General features: G+C 28.0%; 1 protein-coding gene across 2 annotated transcripts in view; it reads left to right on the top strand.

Annotated features, from left to right (window-relative positions):
- The window catches only part of LOC107165238 (FMRFamide receptor), a 153012-nt gene extending 136288 nt beyond the window's left edge, over positions 1 to 16724 (top strand). For both annotated transcript variants that reach the window (XM_089227307.1, XM_089227306.1), the window contains one exon: positions 12428 to 16724. In XM_089227307.1, the coding sequence (XP_089083433.1) occupies positions 12428 to 13147 (720 nt within the window). In that variant the 3' untranslated portion in view covers positions 13148 to 16724. The remainder of the gene's footprint in view (positions 1 to 12427) is intronic.
- The last annotated feature ends 977 nt before the right edge of the window (positions 16725 to 17701 follow it).

Genomic DNA, 17701 nt, shown 5'->3' with positions numbered 1-17701 from the left:
AATAATAATCTTATCTATTCAATAAAGTTTTCCGATTGTCTATATAGGGTGTAATAAATTATACCTTCTAATACGGTTCATTTCATATTAAAATATTATGTTAAAATTAACTCTGAAATATAATTTAATGGACAATTTTGTACCTGATTTAAGCTTTAAAAATTATTATTTAATATAAAATTTTAGATAGAATATAACAATACTGTAAATATAATTTAAAACTATGAATTCCTTTTGTATTGTATTTAAATCCACATTTTTATAACTGTGCATAACTAACATTTTAATGAACAAATTATATGAGTAGAATCAATGCCTATCTACTCTATTTTGATTAAAACTTTAATTTAATCATCAGTTAAATAATTTATATATATATACATAATATTTCTATTTTTTTCCACTATGGTATTCAGTTAAAATCTTATTAAGTTAAAACCATTTGTCAGTTAATACAAATACAAAATATCATGGCATAGCGTCGTTTCTTGCGCCATAGAGTAGAGACACGATCGTCATTTAGACGTTAAAAAACTATATTTTCGTATCCTAAAAGAAACATTATTTTTCACTATATTTGAAAGGATTTTTGTCAATTTTCTAATACTGTGGACCTTCAAAATAATACATAGGTACTCTACAGAATTCTGATCCAGATATAATATAATATTTGACTTCTGATTATTTGTGTCAAACTACAAACATATTGGCTCTTGTTTTCTATTGATATTCAACCATAGAAAGTAATTTCAGAGAATCGATAAACACAGAAATATTTTTAAATATTTAAGTATAGTGATGAAAAATAGATTCGATTTTATTGATTTTACAAAAAAGGCTCAAAGAGAATTGCATGCAGTTTCGCCGACAGTCAATTAGATAATATAACAAAACCTGAAGAGCTGCTCTGCGATAAAGTAGAATTGTGTGTACTTTGTCATTGAATAAGTCATCACATGAATGTGTATAATTTGAAATCAAACGTTGCATACGAAAAACAGTTTTCAGCAAATACTGTCACACAGTTTTTCCTCAATTTTCGAAAATAAATTTCAATTTATTTAAACTTTTTTTTATCACATATTATTATATTATACAACATTAACAATTATATTATTAAATTAAACTGTTTTTAAGTCAATAGTGAAAATCATAATTAATGGTATAAAATAATTAGAATTCTGAAAAAAAACTGAAATCGTTGTACGTTATAGAAATATTATTCTTAAAATAACATTTATAAATAATAAAATATATTAATTGATTCAACTATAAACTTTGAAGGTACCTAGCTTTTTGGTAGAAATAGGTTCTAGTTTGAATTAAAGTGGCTCAAAATTAAAATAATAATGTCTGATTCTTTCAATATTACCATGAAAAATAAATTAAAATTAAGGAATAACTGAAATACTTGAATATTTGCTATTGTTTGATTAAATCGATTTTATTGTTTGTTTTAATACAAAAATAAATAATTTAAGATGTTTGAATTGCTTGTCAAATACTTATAATAGCATTATCTAGACATGAAATAATTTTCAAAACATTTTAGGTATTTTTGTACCATTAACTATAGATATATGATAATATTATGCTCGAATTTCTTTAATTTCTTCGAATTAATTTTGATAAATTTCTTGTTGGGGAATAAGAAATATTTAATATCGAGTACAGTATTCTTTAAGAGTGGTTCTATCTTAATTAGAAAACATCGAAAAATCAAAGACATAATTTTGTAATTTATTTTTAGTTAAAAATGTGTACAATCCACAATCCATTTTTATTTTTCTATTCATCAAATGAATTTAAGATAATCAATTTATACAGGCTGTATTATTTTATAGTTTCGAAAGACATCATCCAGAAATTTGGGTACCTACACATTCCCCGCGTTTTGATTAAATTAAAACGTCAAATCTTAGACGAGTATGTAGTGCGGTACACATAATCATAAAATCTGAATTAAGCTATCAAGTTTCTATAATAGTGTTATGTACTAGAAGCTAATAAAAAAAGCTATTAAGTTGTTAATACGTTATATTTTAAAACTTTAATAACTTCCACTATTAAAAAAATGTAATTTTAAAAATTCATAAAAAATAAACTATGCTAGATAGAGTATAAGGTCATATTAAAACAAGATTTAAAGCCGCGAGAGAAAAATTAAAAGGCAAATGTACCATGTCCAGTAAATACGAACGCTATTTACTATTTATTACACCTACATTTTAAACCGTATTCTTCTAGTCCAGTGAATTATTTCGGACAATTAGTTTTTTGCCATCGCACTTTACGTGTATATGGTTGAAACAGCCTCTGTTCAAATGTATTGCGGTAGATGAAAATATTATGTGCATAGCACTGTTTTATTGTATTCGAGCAAAATAATTTATAGATACAACTGTTATAATCATTTGACCTCACATCAAAGCATTTAGTTTTCGTGAAAACTATCTAACCTTTAGTAAAATATGAAGACATTGTAGACATTTTGGAATTCTAATTCAGAAATATGAAACGTGATCAACTGTTACTTTATCAACCAATTCTTTCCCTTACACAAAATCAGAGCTTTAGATAACACGAAATTATATTATCATTGGGTGTTTTTTTTTTAAAAAATATAATATGATTGATTTCATACTAATATTACCTACAGTATATTTTAATGTTTAAGAAACTATTTCTGCAGACTTGATGAATAAAAAAAACCGATTTGTATTATAGAAACAGAATTCAAATCCCGATGATGATCTAGCGATAAATTTCAACGGGACTTAATAGCAGCTATAACACTGGAGTTCGATCGGTTAAATAATAATATTATGCAACATTAAAAGTGATGTGTTCAATTTTTCAGTAGTTACCGTTTTCACAATTTGTTGAAACGCTCCTTAACGCTCCTTTTATTATTACCATCCAGTGTGCGAACCGTATTTTGAGTTTTTAAGTGTATAATATTATTATATTATATTCGTGTGGTTGTAAATTACATCGCTTTCGAGCTCGGATCCGTGTTCTTAGAGAACTGACGTATAAAATATTGTGAACCGTAAATGCATAATATATACAATAAACTGCTGCACTACTCGGCACATGAGTACATGATGCCTTAATGTACTCAAATCGTATGGCTGACACGTGATGCTGAAATATACAAACATGTATCTCGTGTTACTATAATATTACTGTATTTTATGTATTGTAATATTTTATAGGTTACTCGCGCTTCGTACCGAGCAAGTAATCCAGCGTACGCACGTTTAATAATTCGAAAATCAACGAGTTTTACATAATAATTTAACGGCACGGAATCCGTGAAACTGATGCACCGGCACACCGCTATATTAATTTTCCATAAAATTATTTATTGATAAATTATTATGGTCATAGATAGTCACTATAGGCATAATATATATGGTGGTTTTAATTCCAAGTAATATTTTAACATTACACGCCATACCATCTCGGAGATCTGGTACATTAATTACTTATTTACACGAAGTTCTGCAAACTAAAACTAAAAGCGTATTCAAAGTAAAATCATCCACAAATAATTTTCACATACACAAATACGTATTTAATATAGTTTTGAAAAAAGTACTTGGAAAATATTTAAAATACTCTCTTACAGTAACTGTATTCAAAATAAATACTAATTTTCAAATATGTATATTTATAGCACAAATATTCACGTAAAACAAAACTAAATAAATTGTGAATTTATAATAGTATTTTTTTTTTCTGTAAATTATTATACTTAACAGAAAAATAAAAACTTTTAAAAAGAAAGTATAAATGAGTTCTTATAATTACACATTGTCACTGTTTAAAATACTCTATACAATTTACGTAAATCATGAAAATCGATTTAGATGATTCACGAGAAAGAAAAAAATTTAAAGTATTTTCGAAAGCATCCATAAAAACTTTTTAAAATTATTTGTATTCGCAATCAACTATGTCACGTGGTTGTAGTTCCTAAATTGTATTTTAAATGCTTTTCATAATAATAGTATCTGTATCTATGCTTAAAAGTATCTTTTACAAGACTACGTTATGTGATAAACAATATAACCCGTCATCGTTTTTTAAATTTAAAAGAATTTCTATTTTATTTTAACCGACGCGTGATACGTTATGCGTTATTTTCTCTGTTCCGTATTTTGTAGAAACGCGTAGGTTTCATTACGGTTTCTAGTTTGAGCTCGTTATAGTATTGTCGTTTTTTGAGCTTTTTTTCATAAATATAATTGAAAATAATTCAATTCTTTCTTTTCGTTTTATATTAATTTTATGAACCCACGTTTATATAAGTTTCACTAATAACGGTTTTATGAACAGTATTCTATTCGAATCAAAAGACTATATGTACTAATATGAGTAAAATCAATGTACATCTCAACCACACGAGTCAACTAACTTCAAATCGTTTTACGTTCAAATTAAATTTGAAATAAATAAGTGACAGTTATTTTATGAGATTAGTATTATAAGCGATTTGGAAAATTATAGTGACTGAAGATTAAATTTATCGTAAACTATCTATTCCTAAGCCCTTAGGTCAACCAAACATATAGTGTGACTTGAACAAAAATTATTATTATTACAAACATATAAAAACTTGACCTCACAAAAACGTACTCAAAAATCCCATGGCATCGTCAATTTAACCGATTTGATTATTTGATGAACCACGTTTGTATAACATCGGACCAATGCAACGGTTATTATTATATGTAAATAATATATAACAATAAACTAATTGTTAACAATATATTTTTTCTATGTTCAACCTTATCTTTTGTTAATACATTTATTCTAATTTTGATTTTTGGAGTTTTTTAAATATAGGAAATAGACCATTTTAACGAATTCTTGTATCATTGTATTCGAAAAACGATTCTGAACGGAGACGGTTTATCTGTCTAAAATATATTATAGATTATTAAAAATTTTCAAGTCTTAGATTTAAAAAGAAAATTTTTTATGAATTTCTAGCTTAAAATAATTTGCGAATTTTCGTGATTTTTACGTGTGTTGTCAAAATTTAAATTTAAATGCTTGTAAAAAAAAAAATGTGACTATTCATTTTTTTTAATTTCTTTTATTTTTCAACTACTATTGTAAAAATATTTTAGGAACCTTGTATTAAATTTTCAAATCTTAGATATAAAAGGAAAATTTTTTATGAATTTCTAGGATAAAATAATTTACGAATTTTTGTGATTTTTACGTATGTTGTCAAAATTAAAATTTGAATGCATGTAAAAAAAAATTGTGGCTACATATTTCTTTTATTTTTCAACTGCTATTGTAAAAATATATTATGAGCCTTGTATTAAGTTCTCAAATCTTAAAATTAAAATGAAAAACTTTTATGAATTTCTATCTAAGATAATTTGAACATTGCCGTAAAAATAATTAAAAAATTATATTGAAATATTGAAATACAATAATTTTTGTCTTTGATCCGTGAAAAACATTCAGCGAAGTAGATGATTTTCGAAACACTTTCAAAATATGCAGAAAAAATTATAAATATGCTCTTAAAATCAAAAGTACCTATGTCCTTTAAACCCAAAAATGTCAAAATATGCACTAAAATCTTTAACCTTTTGGTCACAAACAATGTGAAATATATTATATTATACTAACTCTGCATATGATAAAGTTAACCAGAAAAAATATACGAATGAATGAAAGTCCTTGCTCTAAATATTACAATTGGATAATATATTATACTTCTGCATTGTGTTATATTTTATCATTTAGGCTTAAAAGCTATTTTATGAATTGTAAAACTGAGTAACAGCTATATTGTATTATATTCAGGGCAAACTAAAGTGAAAATAGTGCACTAAGAAAAATCAAATTCTGCCTCCCGTAAAATAATAAATTTATAATTTTTATGCAAACTCTGCTTCTTTACTTATGTTCCACCCTAGGTGTGGGCCATATTTCGCATATCCCTGAAGTTGGGACTGATTATATAGGAGGAACTAAAAAAGATCAAAATAAATAAACGACCAAATTTGACAAAAAAAAAAAAAAAAAAAAAAAAAATGAGAATATTTCAAGTGAAACAATATAAACAATAGATCGATCGATTATACGTTTTAATAAATAATTGCAAATCCATATTATATTATTAATCGGTTGTATCAAAATTACGGATATTCAAATCTAATTAAATTAAATAATATTTCAGACATTTGCATATTTATTATTTGTGATCCCGGACGAGAGTTGTAAGAGTATTAGAGAATAGATTGTATTTGTATGAACAGCTATTATATATATATATGTATATGATGTATGTATAAAAACGCTAAGTATACGACTGAGGCTTAAAGAATCAAAAAAAAAACTCGACCTATTTCGATTGTTTTGGAGGTTTGGACAATAGATTTAACCAGTTATTTTAGGGTGGCTTAAACGCTATGAATAATATTAAAATCATACCCACATAATATTTGTTTACTTTTACTTGCAATCACCGCATATCCACCGCAGTCGCATTTCCGATCTCAGATTAATTTATACCTGAACATTGCTGGATATAAAGTTTAAGTATATTATAATATAGTATAATTATCAAACAGAAAATATTTAATCAAAGATCAAAGTGGAATAAAATTAAAATGGTCTGATGCAATTAATTATTTTCCTACTAAAAATTATGATTTTAGTTGCGTCGAATAAAAATAAACCGTAATGTAAAATATTTAAATTTACATTAATTTTAGGTTTATAAATAATAAATTAATTTTTAAAATGAAGATTTTGATGTTTCGTTGATGTTTTGTACCGTCGGATTATACAGTTTAAGTATGTTTAAGGTGTAATACAATTATAAATTCGAAAATATTTAGTCTCGGGTAAAAAAGGAATGCAATTGATGTGGAAATGTGCAATAAATCAAATCCCCGTTACAATATTGAGTACCTATCTCGTAATACACTAATACGCATATTATTTCGTTGAATTAAAACAAAAGATAATACATTATATTATTTAAATAATTGTCATTATTTATTTTGGATTTATAAATAACTAAATCATTCTGAAGATAAAAAGTTTGGTGTTTCGATTTCACTCGAACGGACTTCAACGTTATCAGCTAATGGTAAAATGCAATTTTGTAATAATTGTGCTTAAATCGCAAACCAAAAGTGCGTATATGTGTATGTGTAAGTGTAATGCTAACGCATTTTGAATTGCATTTCGATTTTGTTCTTTTGCAATGATCTGTGATACGATTATAAAGTCATGAACATTCGCTTGTTTTCATCGCCAGTAGACATGAGAAAATAGTTTTTACGTGACGAGAAAACGGATTAGTATGTAACAACTTTTAAGCGTGTTTATAAAAATGTGTAAGCTTTCAATTTTTTTTTACGAACATTTCACTCACAGTGATTTCATTTAATTGTATTTTATGGGTTTCGCTAAATTGACCAAATTGTTAATATATTTAGCACTAAACGCAAAGTTGTAAGACAATATGATAATTTATAATCATAGTGTTAATTACCATTTTTTTTAGTAGAAACACAAATGTATCAGTCTAAGAAAACATTAAATATATATATGTTTATTTTTTTTTAAATAAATAGATGACTAAATAAACACAGAAATTTAATTTGGCCTGTTTCTTTTATTATTCTGTACTTGCAGGGCATCATTTACAGGACAATCCTCGCTACAAACTTCACTAAACAAGTACGAAAAAATATTATTTTTTCTGGAACTTATACTCTGCAGTTATTTGATGCCGACCATACGCTATGACCTATACTTACAATTTTTTTTTTCAAAAAACCCAATGACAATAAACAATATTATATTCATTCATACTTACAGTTATACGTTTTATAAATATTGTACAAATCGATCGTGATCGAATGACGATATTCGTATAAATCATAACTACAACTTCGATTTATGAGCCTAACATTTTACTTAATCTTTACTTAACCTTCACGCCATTTCCAAAAAAGTGCCATCGCATTTAATCAGACTCGATAAAGTACGGCGTTACAATTAATTTTTTTCTCTATAACCTTGAATGTCCAATGGTGTTTACTGTACACAATACGCGTAATAACTTGTACATCGTACAATATTATATGAATTTATCATACTATATAATTTAAAGTATGTTTCGGCGAAATTTGATTGAATCAAACATTAAAATACTCATACTTACGGACTTCAAGTTGTAACATATCAAGTTCACAAATCGATAGTGATCAAGCAACAATATCCAAGTAAATTATAACTAAAAACTTGATTTTGGTACATTAAACTGTATATTTGGTTGAAATTCTTGGCACGCTGTCTTAATTCCATAATCGGATTACTCATACGATACACCTAATTCTGTACTTAATTATTAACTATGCTATTTCAAAGATATAGAGACACGTTGCAAACAATTCACACCAGATCGTCAGTCATGACACAATAGATATGATATTTAGAGCTCACAAAGAAGCTATATCACGTTAACTACCTACTTCGTTGTTGTATGTTTTCGTTATGCCGATAACGGCATTATAGTTCTATTAAACTATCAAATCCCTTCGTCGTTTCTGCAACAAAACACGAATTATTAAGGTATAGTGTGGTTACCGTCTGCCATACATTCTAACAATGCGGAAATTATGTAAGCGGCTATATTATTATGTAACCAATGAATACTATTATTAAATATTCTTATATGATGACAATATGACAGTTTCTTTGACACCGGTTCGTGACGTTTACGACGTGAGTTAAAAGTTAAATGTGTTTTATTTTGACCCTTCTAATTATTCTACTACATTTCATACCGGGTAATGGATAGTAAACGCTTACACGGCCTATAATAATATGAAATACAATTTATGGACATTTACTATTTCTACTAATAATTGAAACAATATTTCAAAAAAAAAAAAAAAAACGTAATAAATTTCTGGATGATATTAAAGCATATTTTACGGGCGCATATAAACATATTCGCGTAAGACAAATCACCAATGAGAAAACAAAAAGTGTGAACTCAATAAACCAAATTGTTAAGCAGAAAAACTTTATATAACCATTCAACACATCATCCTAGACTGCTCAGATCTTTAAAATATCTGAAATACCTTATCAATATCCAACAACTTAGAAGAATCTCTCCATGAAGACATCACCATAAAACTCTTAAATTTCTTTACACAAATGAACATTGTAACTAATCTTTTGACTAATATGTATTCATAATTTAAGACTATTATAACCTTTGAAATTTAATTATTCATGTAACGCACATAATATAACATGTACACAAGGCTAATAACCTCAGATGCTAAAGCCTCCCTTCTCTCTCAATAATAATAATAAAAAAAACTTTAGACTTAAAACTGTTTGTCATCCCATTTCAAAACGAAAGATTTTTTAACTATGGCTGAATATAAAAACTAACAAAGTAATACGTTAAGTCTTGTAATTATTTGGGTTTTTATTAAACGAAACTTAAACTTAACGTTGAAAGAAAATCGAAGTTGTCAACGATTTTTTGTTAACCTTAACCTAAGAGTTATGCAGCTAAAACCTTCTGGTTGTGATTATAATTTTTAATATAACATAATTTATTTTTTTAAACGAAAATTCGATTTTGACAACAGATGATTTGACATTATATATTGACGTGATTTTAAAACCGACATAATAATAATATTACGGTATTTTCTTTTATAGATTTTTCATTCTCTCGATAAATGTGTAATAATTAGGTTATAATGACCTTATATGTCAGGATTCAGGATTACTTTATAAAAAAAAAAAAAGGTAATAAAATTGAATTATTAGATTAATGAATGGTTTACATAATTGTCATGATATCATAGAACTTTTTGGTTATCGTCACTTTATATTATCATGGTGATAACAACTATTGGTTTTCAATACTTTAGCTAAGATTCAGTTAACCAGTAAACAAAAAATATTGTCTCTGCATATGAATTATGGAGTATTAATAACTAAATCTACTATGATGTATATCAACTGGATACCTTTTGGTGTTGATCCCATTTAACCTAATCTTATACATCTCTATAGAGAGGTATCTATATAGGAACCTATATAGGTTATCTACCTACAGAGGCTGTATTTTCAAAATACAAACACATATATCCAACACAATAGCACATGCCATAAATGCGATAATATGAGATACAATATGTATGCAAATTTTATTAAATCATTATATTATCTACTATCGTTGTTTCTAAATACCTAGTTTAAGCTCAAATGTATTACGTATTATATAATATTAACAAACCCCGTAACAAACAAAATGGTCGTTACTAGTATGGATAGTCAGTGCGTCTATACTTAAACCTTATTTCGTGTTTTGTATTAGCCATTAATCAACATTAAAATAATTGACTACTGTATTATTATATTAGGTACCTAATAATGTATTAAATATTACGTTTAGATTTAATTATTAATATTTTTTTCTAAGCATGCTGATAGTATTATTTTTAGAAACAATTTGAACAGTAAAATTTACAAAAAAGCTACAAAAAAAAATCAATATTTTAATAATATGTATAAACACTTCACTAACCGAGGTTCTCGATGTAATATAAATTATTTCCTCAATTCCATAATAATAATACCTAAATACCCATTGCAAAAACAATCGATGTTGAAACATAACAAGATAAAAACTTCCAATCTTGTGTAACATAATATCATAATATTCTGAATACGGCGTATCTTATAGGCAAACAAATAACTCAATGTTTATAATGTTATAATCAAATTGTTTTGTCATGATAAACAATCACATAAACACGCTGCACAGTTTCCATAATAGTATTCTTAAGCATAATATTTTATCGGATTTAATACAAAAGGAGGCATATTGCGTTTCAAAATACACTTAGTTCCAAATTATAATATATTATGACAGTATTATATTTTTTATTAAGTGATTTGAAATTTTATTTTAAACGTCATAAATGTTGTGAATTTTATTTGTAATCATCTACATTGACAGAAATTTTAAAAGATTCGAAATCAAATATTATTATGTATAGTATTAAATGGTAATTGAGTTTAAGTTACATTTGTGTGGTACTGTGGTCGCAGTTGTTTGGAAAACCTATTACATGAAATGCAATAATCATTAGATCGAGAGTACACGATTGAAATAAATTGAAAAATCTAATACTCGAGTACGCGCGTTGCCTTATTATTCCTATTTAATAAGTTTAAATGTTTTGTTCTTAAAGTCCATTTTTTTGGACCAGAAAGGATAAGAATATGTCTACTACTTACTTAGAATAATCCACTTTTAATCTTATAGGATTATACATTGTTTTTAGTAAACATAATAATATTGTTTACTTAATTGTTTTCTTGTTTTCAAATATAGTGGTTGTATTCATACTTTTGACATAAAAACTAAGAATTCATCGTATTATCTTGTTTTTATCTAACAGTTGGGTGGAAATATAATATTGAAAATTGTGAGAAAAAAATCCTTTGAAACTATAGGAAAAAAAACAAAACAGAAATCTATTTTTCGTTGATATTTCTTGTTGTGGTATTATTGGTATATCAAATATCATATAAAAACGTTGTAGTCTATATTACACGTATTTTGTGAGGTAATAATTCGAAAATTCGTTTTTTTATTTTTTATTTATCGTTTGCCAAAACTCGTAGGTTTCTATAATCAATTTATAACACAATATTATTATCCCATCTTACGATTGATGTTAAAAAATTGTTGTAGTTTGAATAGGAATGTTATGCAATATAAACGGAAATCAAGAATAATTCTTTATTTCAAAGTGATTGATAACCATGTATTTATATTTGTTGTTGTGGAAATATTGTTAATTTTTTATGTTTTTTTTATAAATTGACATGTGTACATTTTAACAATTTAAAACTATAAAACATTATATTCGAGGGTAATATCAACAAAATGAAAAACACGCTAAATTTATTTCGTGAACATTTTTGAATATTTATAAATAAATCCAAAGCAATGCAATTATTAATATAAAAAAAGACTTTAAAGTTATCCAATTGAATATAAACTAAGAAGATTTAAAAAGTAAAATCACAAAATCAAATGTTTGCGGTGTAGTAATCTGGTGTTACCTCCCCGTAGTGTGTCTAGGGAAATGTTTATTAATTTAAACTGAGACGCACGCTGTGGGATGCTATATGAAGTAAAAAAATAATTGTTGGTTTGGGACACTCGTAACTTTTTTTCGGATTCACTCTGGAGATTCTCCAGGCACTCAACATTCTGCCACTAACTAGCTAACCGGAGGCATCCGTCACCACGACTACGGTTAACCTATCCACCACCAAGCAAAGAATATTTATCGTGTATTAATGTCTTTATCGGGTCGGTGTGTTTCAGGTGAGAAGGGCCAACAGAGAGCGACAGCGGCTGTCACGTCTGCAGAAGAAGGAGATCGGGCTGGCCACAATGCTGCTGTGTGTGGTGGTCGTGTTCCTCCAGTGCAACGTGTGGGCGCTCATAGCGAACGTGGTGGAGGCGTTCTACGGCATCACCGTCGACCATCTGGTCAAAGTTAGCAACCTTCTGGTGACGATCAACTCGTCTGTCAACTTCGTCATCTACGTGATATTCGGTGAGAAGTTCAAACGGCTGTTCTTCAAGCTGTTCTTCCCGCGGGGCGTGTGGATGTGCGGTTGGCACTATGCCACCGACGGCCGGGGAGGTCCTAGCGGCGCTGGAGGCGGTGGCCACGTGGCTATGGACGACAGTGAAGCCACATGCAATGGGGCAACGGCGTTTGAGTGCAGGCAACTGGCCACCACCGCAGTGTGTGGTTCTCTGTCGTCCGCGGACCACTACAAGCGGTCTCATCGTAGCCGCCACCATCACCAAAACCACCATCACCATCATCACAGCCATCATCACCACAATCGGGACGGTGACCGCGTGGATCACCAACACGGAACGGTGACTAATGGCGGTAATAGATATGGTAACGGTGGTAACTCTACATCCGACGACCGGGAGCTCAGCTCGAAGACGCCAACCAACAGTGGTCTGATGTGGGAACACTCGACCACTACCACTACGACCACCGTAAACGTACACCAGATCTGAGCGTTGTTAGACTGACTAAGTGTGTTTTAACTTTGTCACAAAAGTGTGAGTGTGTGTGTGTGTGTGTTTTTTTTAACAAATGTATTATCATGTTATCAACCAATACTTACATTCGATCGGGTGAGGGGAGTAGGAGGATGAACTGCAGGATATTGATGATAATGAGGAAGAGCGTTGGACGAGTATGATATGGAACTTGGATGTATGAAATATGTCATATTAGACGCAGACGGTTGGACGGGTGCATAATACCAATATCTGAAATTTAAAAAAAATATGCTTCTTGAAACGTTTAAAATTAAATAAGAAAAAAAATGGTCAAATATCTCGTATTGAATATTGTTTAATACGAGATCGGTTGTGCCTACCATATCTCGATAGTCGATGACACGAAATATTGGCAACGGATGATTAGATATTATATAATATTTCACGAGGATAGTTATTTTTTCTTACCCAACTTCGTGGTTCACTGAACGTCATCTATTATATGCCAGCATCCTCCGGACGATCACCCGCTATTGTGGAAACATGAGAGACAACACATGGTACACAAGTGAATAGTATCTACCACTAAGGCTGGACAATTTGACTAATTTGTTTTTTTTTTTTTAATTCATGGATTTAAGTTTAAGAAAGTTAATAGTTACATATTTTCTTCTTGGTATAACTTTAAATTTAAATGAAAATAAGTAACTTGGTGAATTCGTTAAAATAATTTATATTTTATCTGAATATTTACAATCCACTTTAAAGCTCAAAAAGTAAATTTCATAAAATTATACACACTATACAATTAAATACATAATAATAATAGATAAGTACATAATATAAGAATAATTACAGATTACTAAAGAAAGGGATGATAGACTTTACTAATTAGATTTTCTTGCATTGTTTAGGTTTAGATTTTGAGAAGTCATGGAATCAAATTAGGTATCTTAAAATTCCAACTAAGTTCCCTGGTTGTTTTATTGTACTGACATATTTTTTCCCATAATATTCTAAAACTTAATCTATATGTTAAGACTACTATATCTCAGGATGGGGTTACGAAATTCGTATTTTCATATAAATATATATTATGTTAATTAGAAACAATAGTTTATACAAAACAAAATTAATTTTAATTATACAGAGTTATATTATTCGGAAATAATATTAATTTAACTTGATTTTACAATCAATCAACTAATGTTTAAACTGCATATCTTGGAACACATTTTTACTCCATTCTAACCTAATTGCTTAATCCAATGTAACTTTACTTTGATTTTTTATTTCGTTCATGTCCAACCTCCAACCTCGCATACTGTGCATATAAATCGGATACGATACACATGCATGTCATATACAATTTATAGTTATGTTTAATTTAATATTATGGTTTCGAAATGTGAATGGATGCTATCTAATATACTATAGGTATCAAGAAAGTATGTAAAGGTGTGTGCAAGTTGAAATTCGTTTGTTCAATATAAAACGTCTATATGCAAGCAAATCGTGTATCACATACTGCACCGATTAAACAATATAATAAAACAGTCAATCGTTCTGTATTTTTTTCCATATAACCAGTGTTAATGTCATAAGTAGGTAAGCGATATGTTTTAGATTCTGAGCGGAGTGAGGGATGTTTGGTATTTGGTTTCACAATGCTGTTTATTCCTTTTCCTTATTCTGTAAACACTTTTTCTCCCTCTAAACTTGCTCAAAAGTATCGAGTGTATCATCTTTTTTGAAAGACAATGCTCTTGAGCTGGTACTTTTGATACGTCATTTTTCGATTTTCGAAACTATATTCGAAATAAAAGCGGTTAAAAGAGAAAAAATGTACGATTTCACGATTTTATTATAATAAATAATTACGGACGCTACCAGAAATATTGCTTCAAATGAAAAATGACAATAGATCTTTTTTGTTGTATTTTGGATTTTGTTCCTTATGGTTTAAAATTCACAACATTTTAGCCATTTTTGAGCTTTTTTTAGATATTTCAATTTTGGAATTTTTTTTGTTATAATTCGATTAAAAACATTCGTAAAAACTTGAAATTTTCGTTGCTTACTTATATTAGCCTTACATGGTAACATTTTCAAAACATTTGAGCTTTTTCTTTTTTTTCATTTTTATGATATTTCCTAATATTATAAATTATAATTATAATTATATAAATCGTTCTTAAGCTGTTCTTATAACGCTTTGTTTATCACCATAGATACCAATAAAATTAAATAAAAAAGATTCCTTCGTCCGCTCAGAATCGTTTTTTATTGAATGCAATCATTGCATTCAAATCGAATATAGTGAAATTTCAGTATCATGTCCAAGGACTGAAGGATACCCCCGAAAATCTGACCTACTTTTTGTTGTTGTTTCATTTGTGTGTATACGGGAAAATCTAATGTATACAGATAATTCAAATATAGTGAATAATATTATAATTATTTAATCAATATTTTTTTAATAATATTTCCCAGTAAATACCGAAATAATTTTACCAAAATATAGTGTTGATGTTTTACTGTCATGAGTAAAAATATACACCCATAGAGTGGATTCTGATGACATACTTATTTTGCTTGTATCCCGAATGACATCACTGTTCCACAATAATAATAAATACCCTACGTCGAATACCAAGTCCCACGTTTGTATGTATTTATAAACAAATGAGTTATTTTTTTATTTTTTTTCGAAGCCAAATTCAAAGACTTTCAGAAATATACGCACGATTCGTACACATAAACGCGGATAAACCATTGCCGCATACCTATACGTGGCGTATGTCAAAACGTCACTCAGATTTTAATCTCATTTTACACCACAACCAAAAAATACAGATGATACCTAACGTTGGTATATAGGACCATAGAACCGACAAAGCGGTTTCGTGTTTTTTTCATATCCAAATACAATTAAAAACCCCAAGCATGTCAACAATCACAAATTCGTCTAATATTATCATGTAAATATATTATTATTATTATATTATTAATTTACGTGCATGTATACACATATTACTATGCATTTATATATAATTATATGTGTAACGAGTATGTATATAATATTATTTGTGTGTTTTCACTTGTGTTAAATTGTTTATTAATGTTTACGTGGGTGGGTAGGTAAACAACGTTTTCGGTATTACGTCACGGCGTTAAGGTTGCAAATATAATAATAGTTGAGGTTTTGTCAAACCTATTTTTAATTCAAAATTTACTATGAATACCTATAATACTTGTACGAAGCCCCTGTATTGATGTTTCATTATAATATTATTAATATCGTATACGACGTATGTTATTGAAAAGTCCTACTGTACCCGTGGTTATACAAAAAATACAAGCCATTGATAATATCATCTAAGTAAAATGTACTGTATACAATGTTTATTGTGTATAAAAAAACCTGTTATACCATCATCACTTTTCTGTAATTTTTTTATATATATATAATCGAATGTTTTTTTTTTAAGTTTAAATTACACACAACAATATTATGTAAAATATACGTATTTTATTGTACCTTTTAAATAACATTGAAATATATATGAAAACATGTTTACAAAAACTATATTTTTAGATTCTTATTATTTTTATTCGTAGGTTAGGTCGAACTCAAATATATATGTATAATATAATATATAATATATTTTAGTTTAAACTATACGATAAAGAGAGTGTGTGAACATTTATTTTGAAACAGAAGAAATGGATTATCAGATAATACGTAACAGAAACAAAAATCCGAAAAATAGGGTTTAAGTGATTGAAATTAAAATCAAAAACAAAGATGAGGATGTTGATCAAAATGTGGACTTCAAATGATCAATCTAAAAATTATGGATAATCATAAAGGTACTAAGATACAAAATCCAAACCTAAATGAATTGCATATAGATAAAGGTCGCAAAATTGAATATTAACTCGATTTTTTGAAATAAAATAAAATAAAAACTCAAAAAGGTAAAGAAGGTAAAGAATAACATATACACATGATAACTTATTTAGATCTGTGATTATGACATACACTCATCAGAATTTCTGAAATATTATGCAGGTGTAACTCTTCAATTTTGAAAACTATAATTTTATTTTGAAGATTATATAGTAGCCAATTCATTGTGCAATCTTATGTGCCTCATTTTTCTATTTTATTCTAAACTAATGTTCTTCGATTTATAGTGGTTGGATATTTTAAAAAGCTTCTTGTCATGTGTAACACACAAAATAAATATAGATTGGTTGAGTATATTATTTATTAAATTTTGAAGAGTATTTGGGTACGAATGTAAGTCGTGGTACATAACGTTAGGTTGGTAATGTACCAGAGAGTGAAAAATACTCACTCAATGTTTGTAAATTGTAAAGATTGAAGTTAATTTAAGATAAAGTTCTGGACGTTATATTAAACACTCAATGCTTAACGGCATACTCATCGAAGGAAACACAGGTCCAAAAGGCTAGCCCGTAGATATATTATACTAAATGAAAAAAATAATAATAATAAACAAAATATTCACTAAAATTCAAGAAAAAAATTCATCTGAA

This window comes from Diuraphis noxia, unplaced genomic scaffold (genome assembly GCF_037042655.1).
Source record: "Diuraphis noxia isolate RWA-SAM2 unplaced genomic scaffold, SU_Dnox_SAM2 contig0004, whole genome shotgun sequence".
NCBI lineage: Eukaryota > Metazoa > Arthropoda > Insecta > Hemiptera > Aphididae > Diuraphis > Diuraphis noxia.
Note: the sequence above shows the minus strand (reverse complement) of the source record. Positions and strands in the feature narration are given on the sequence as shown.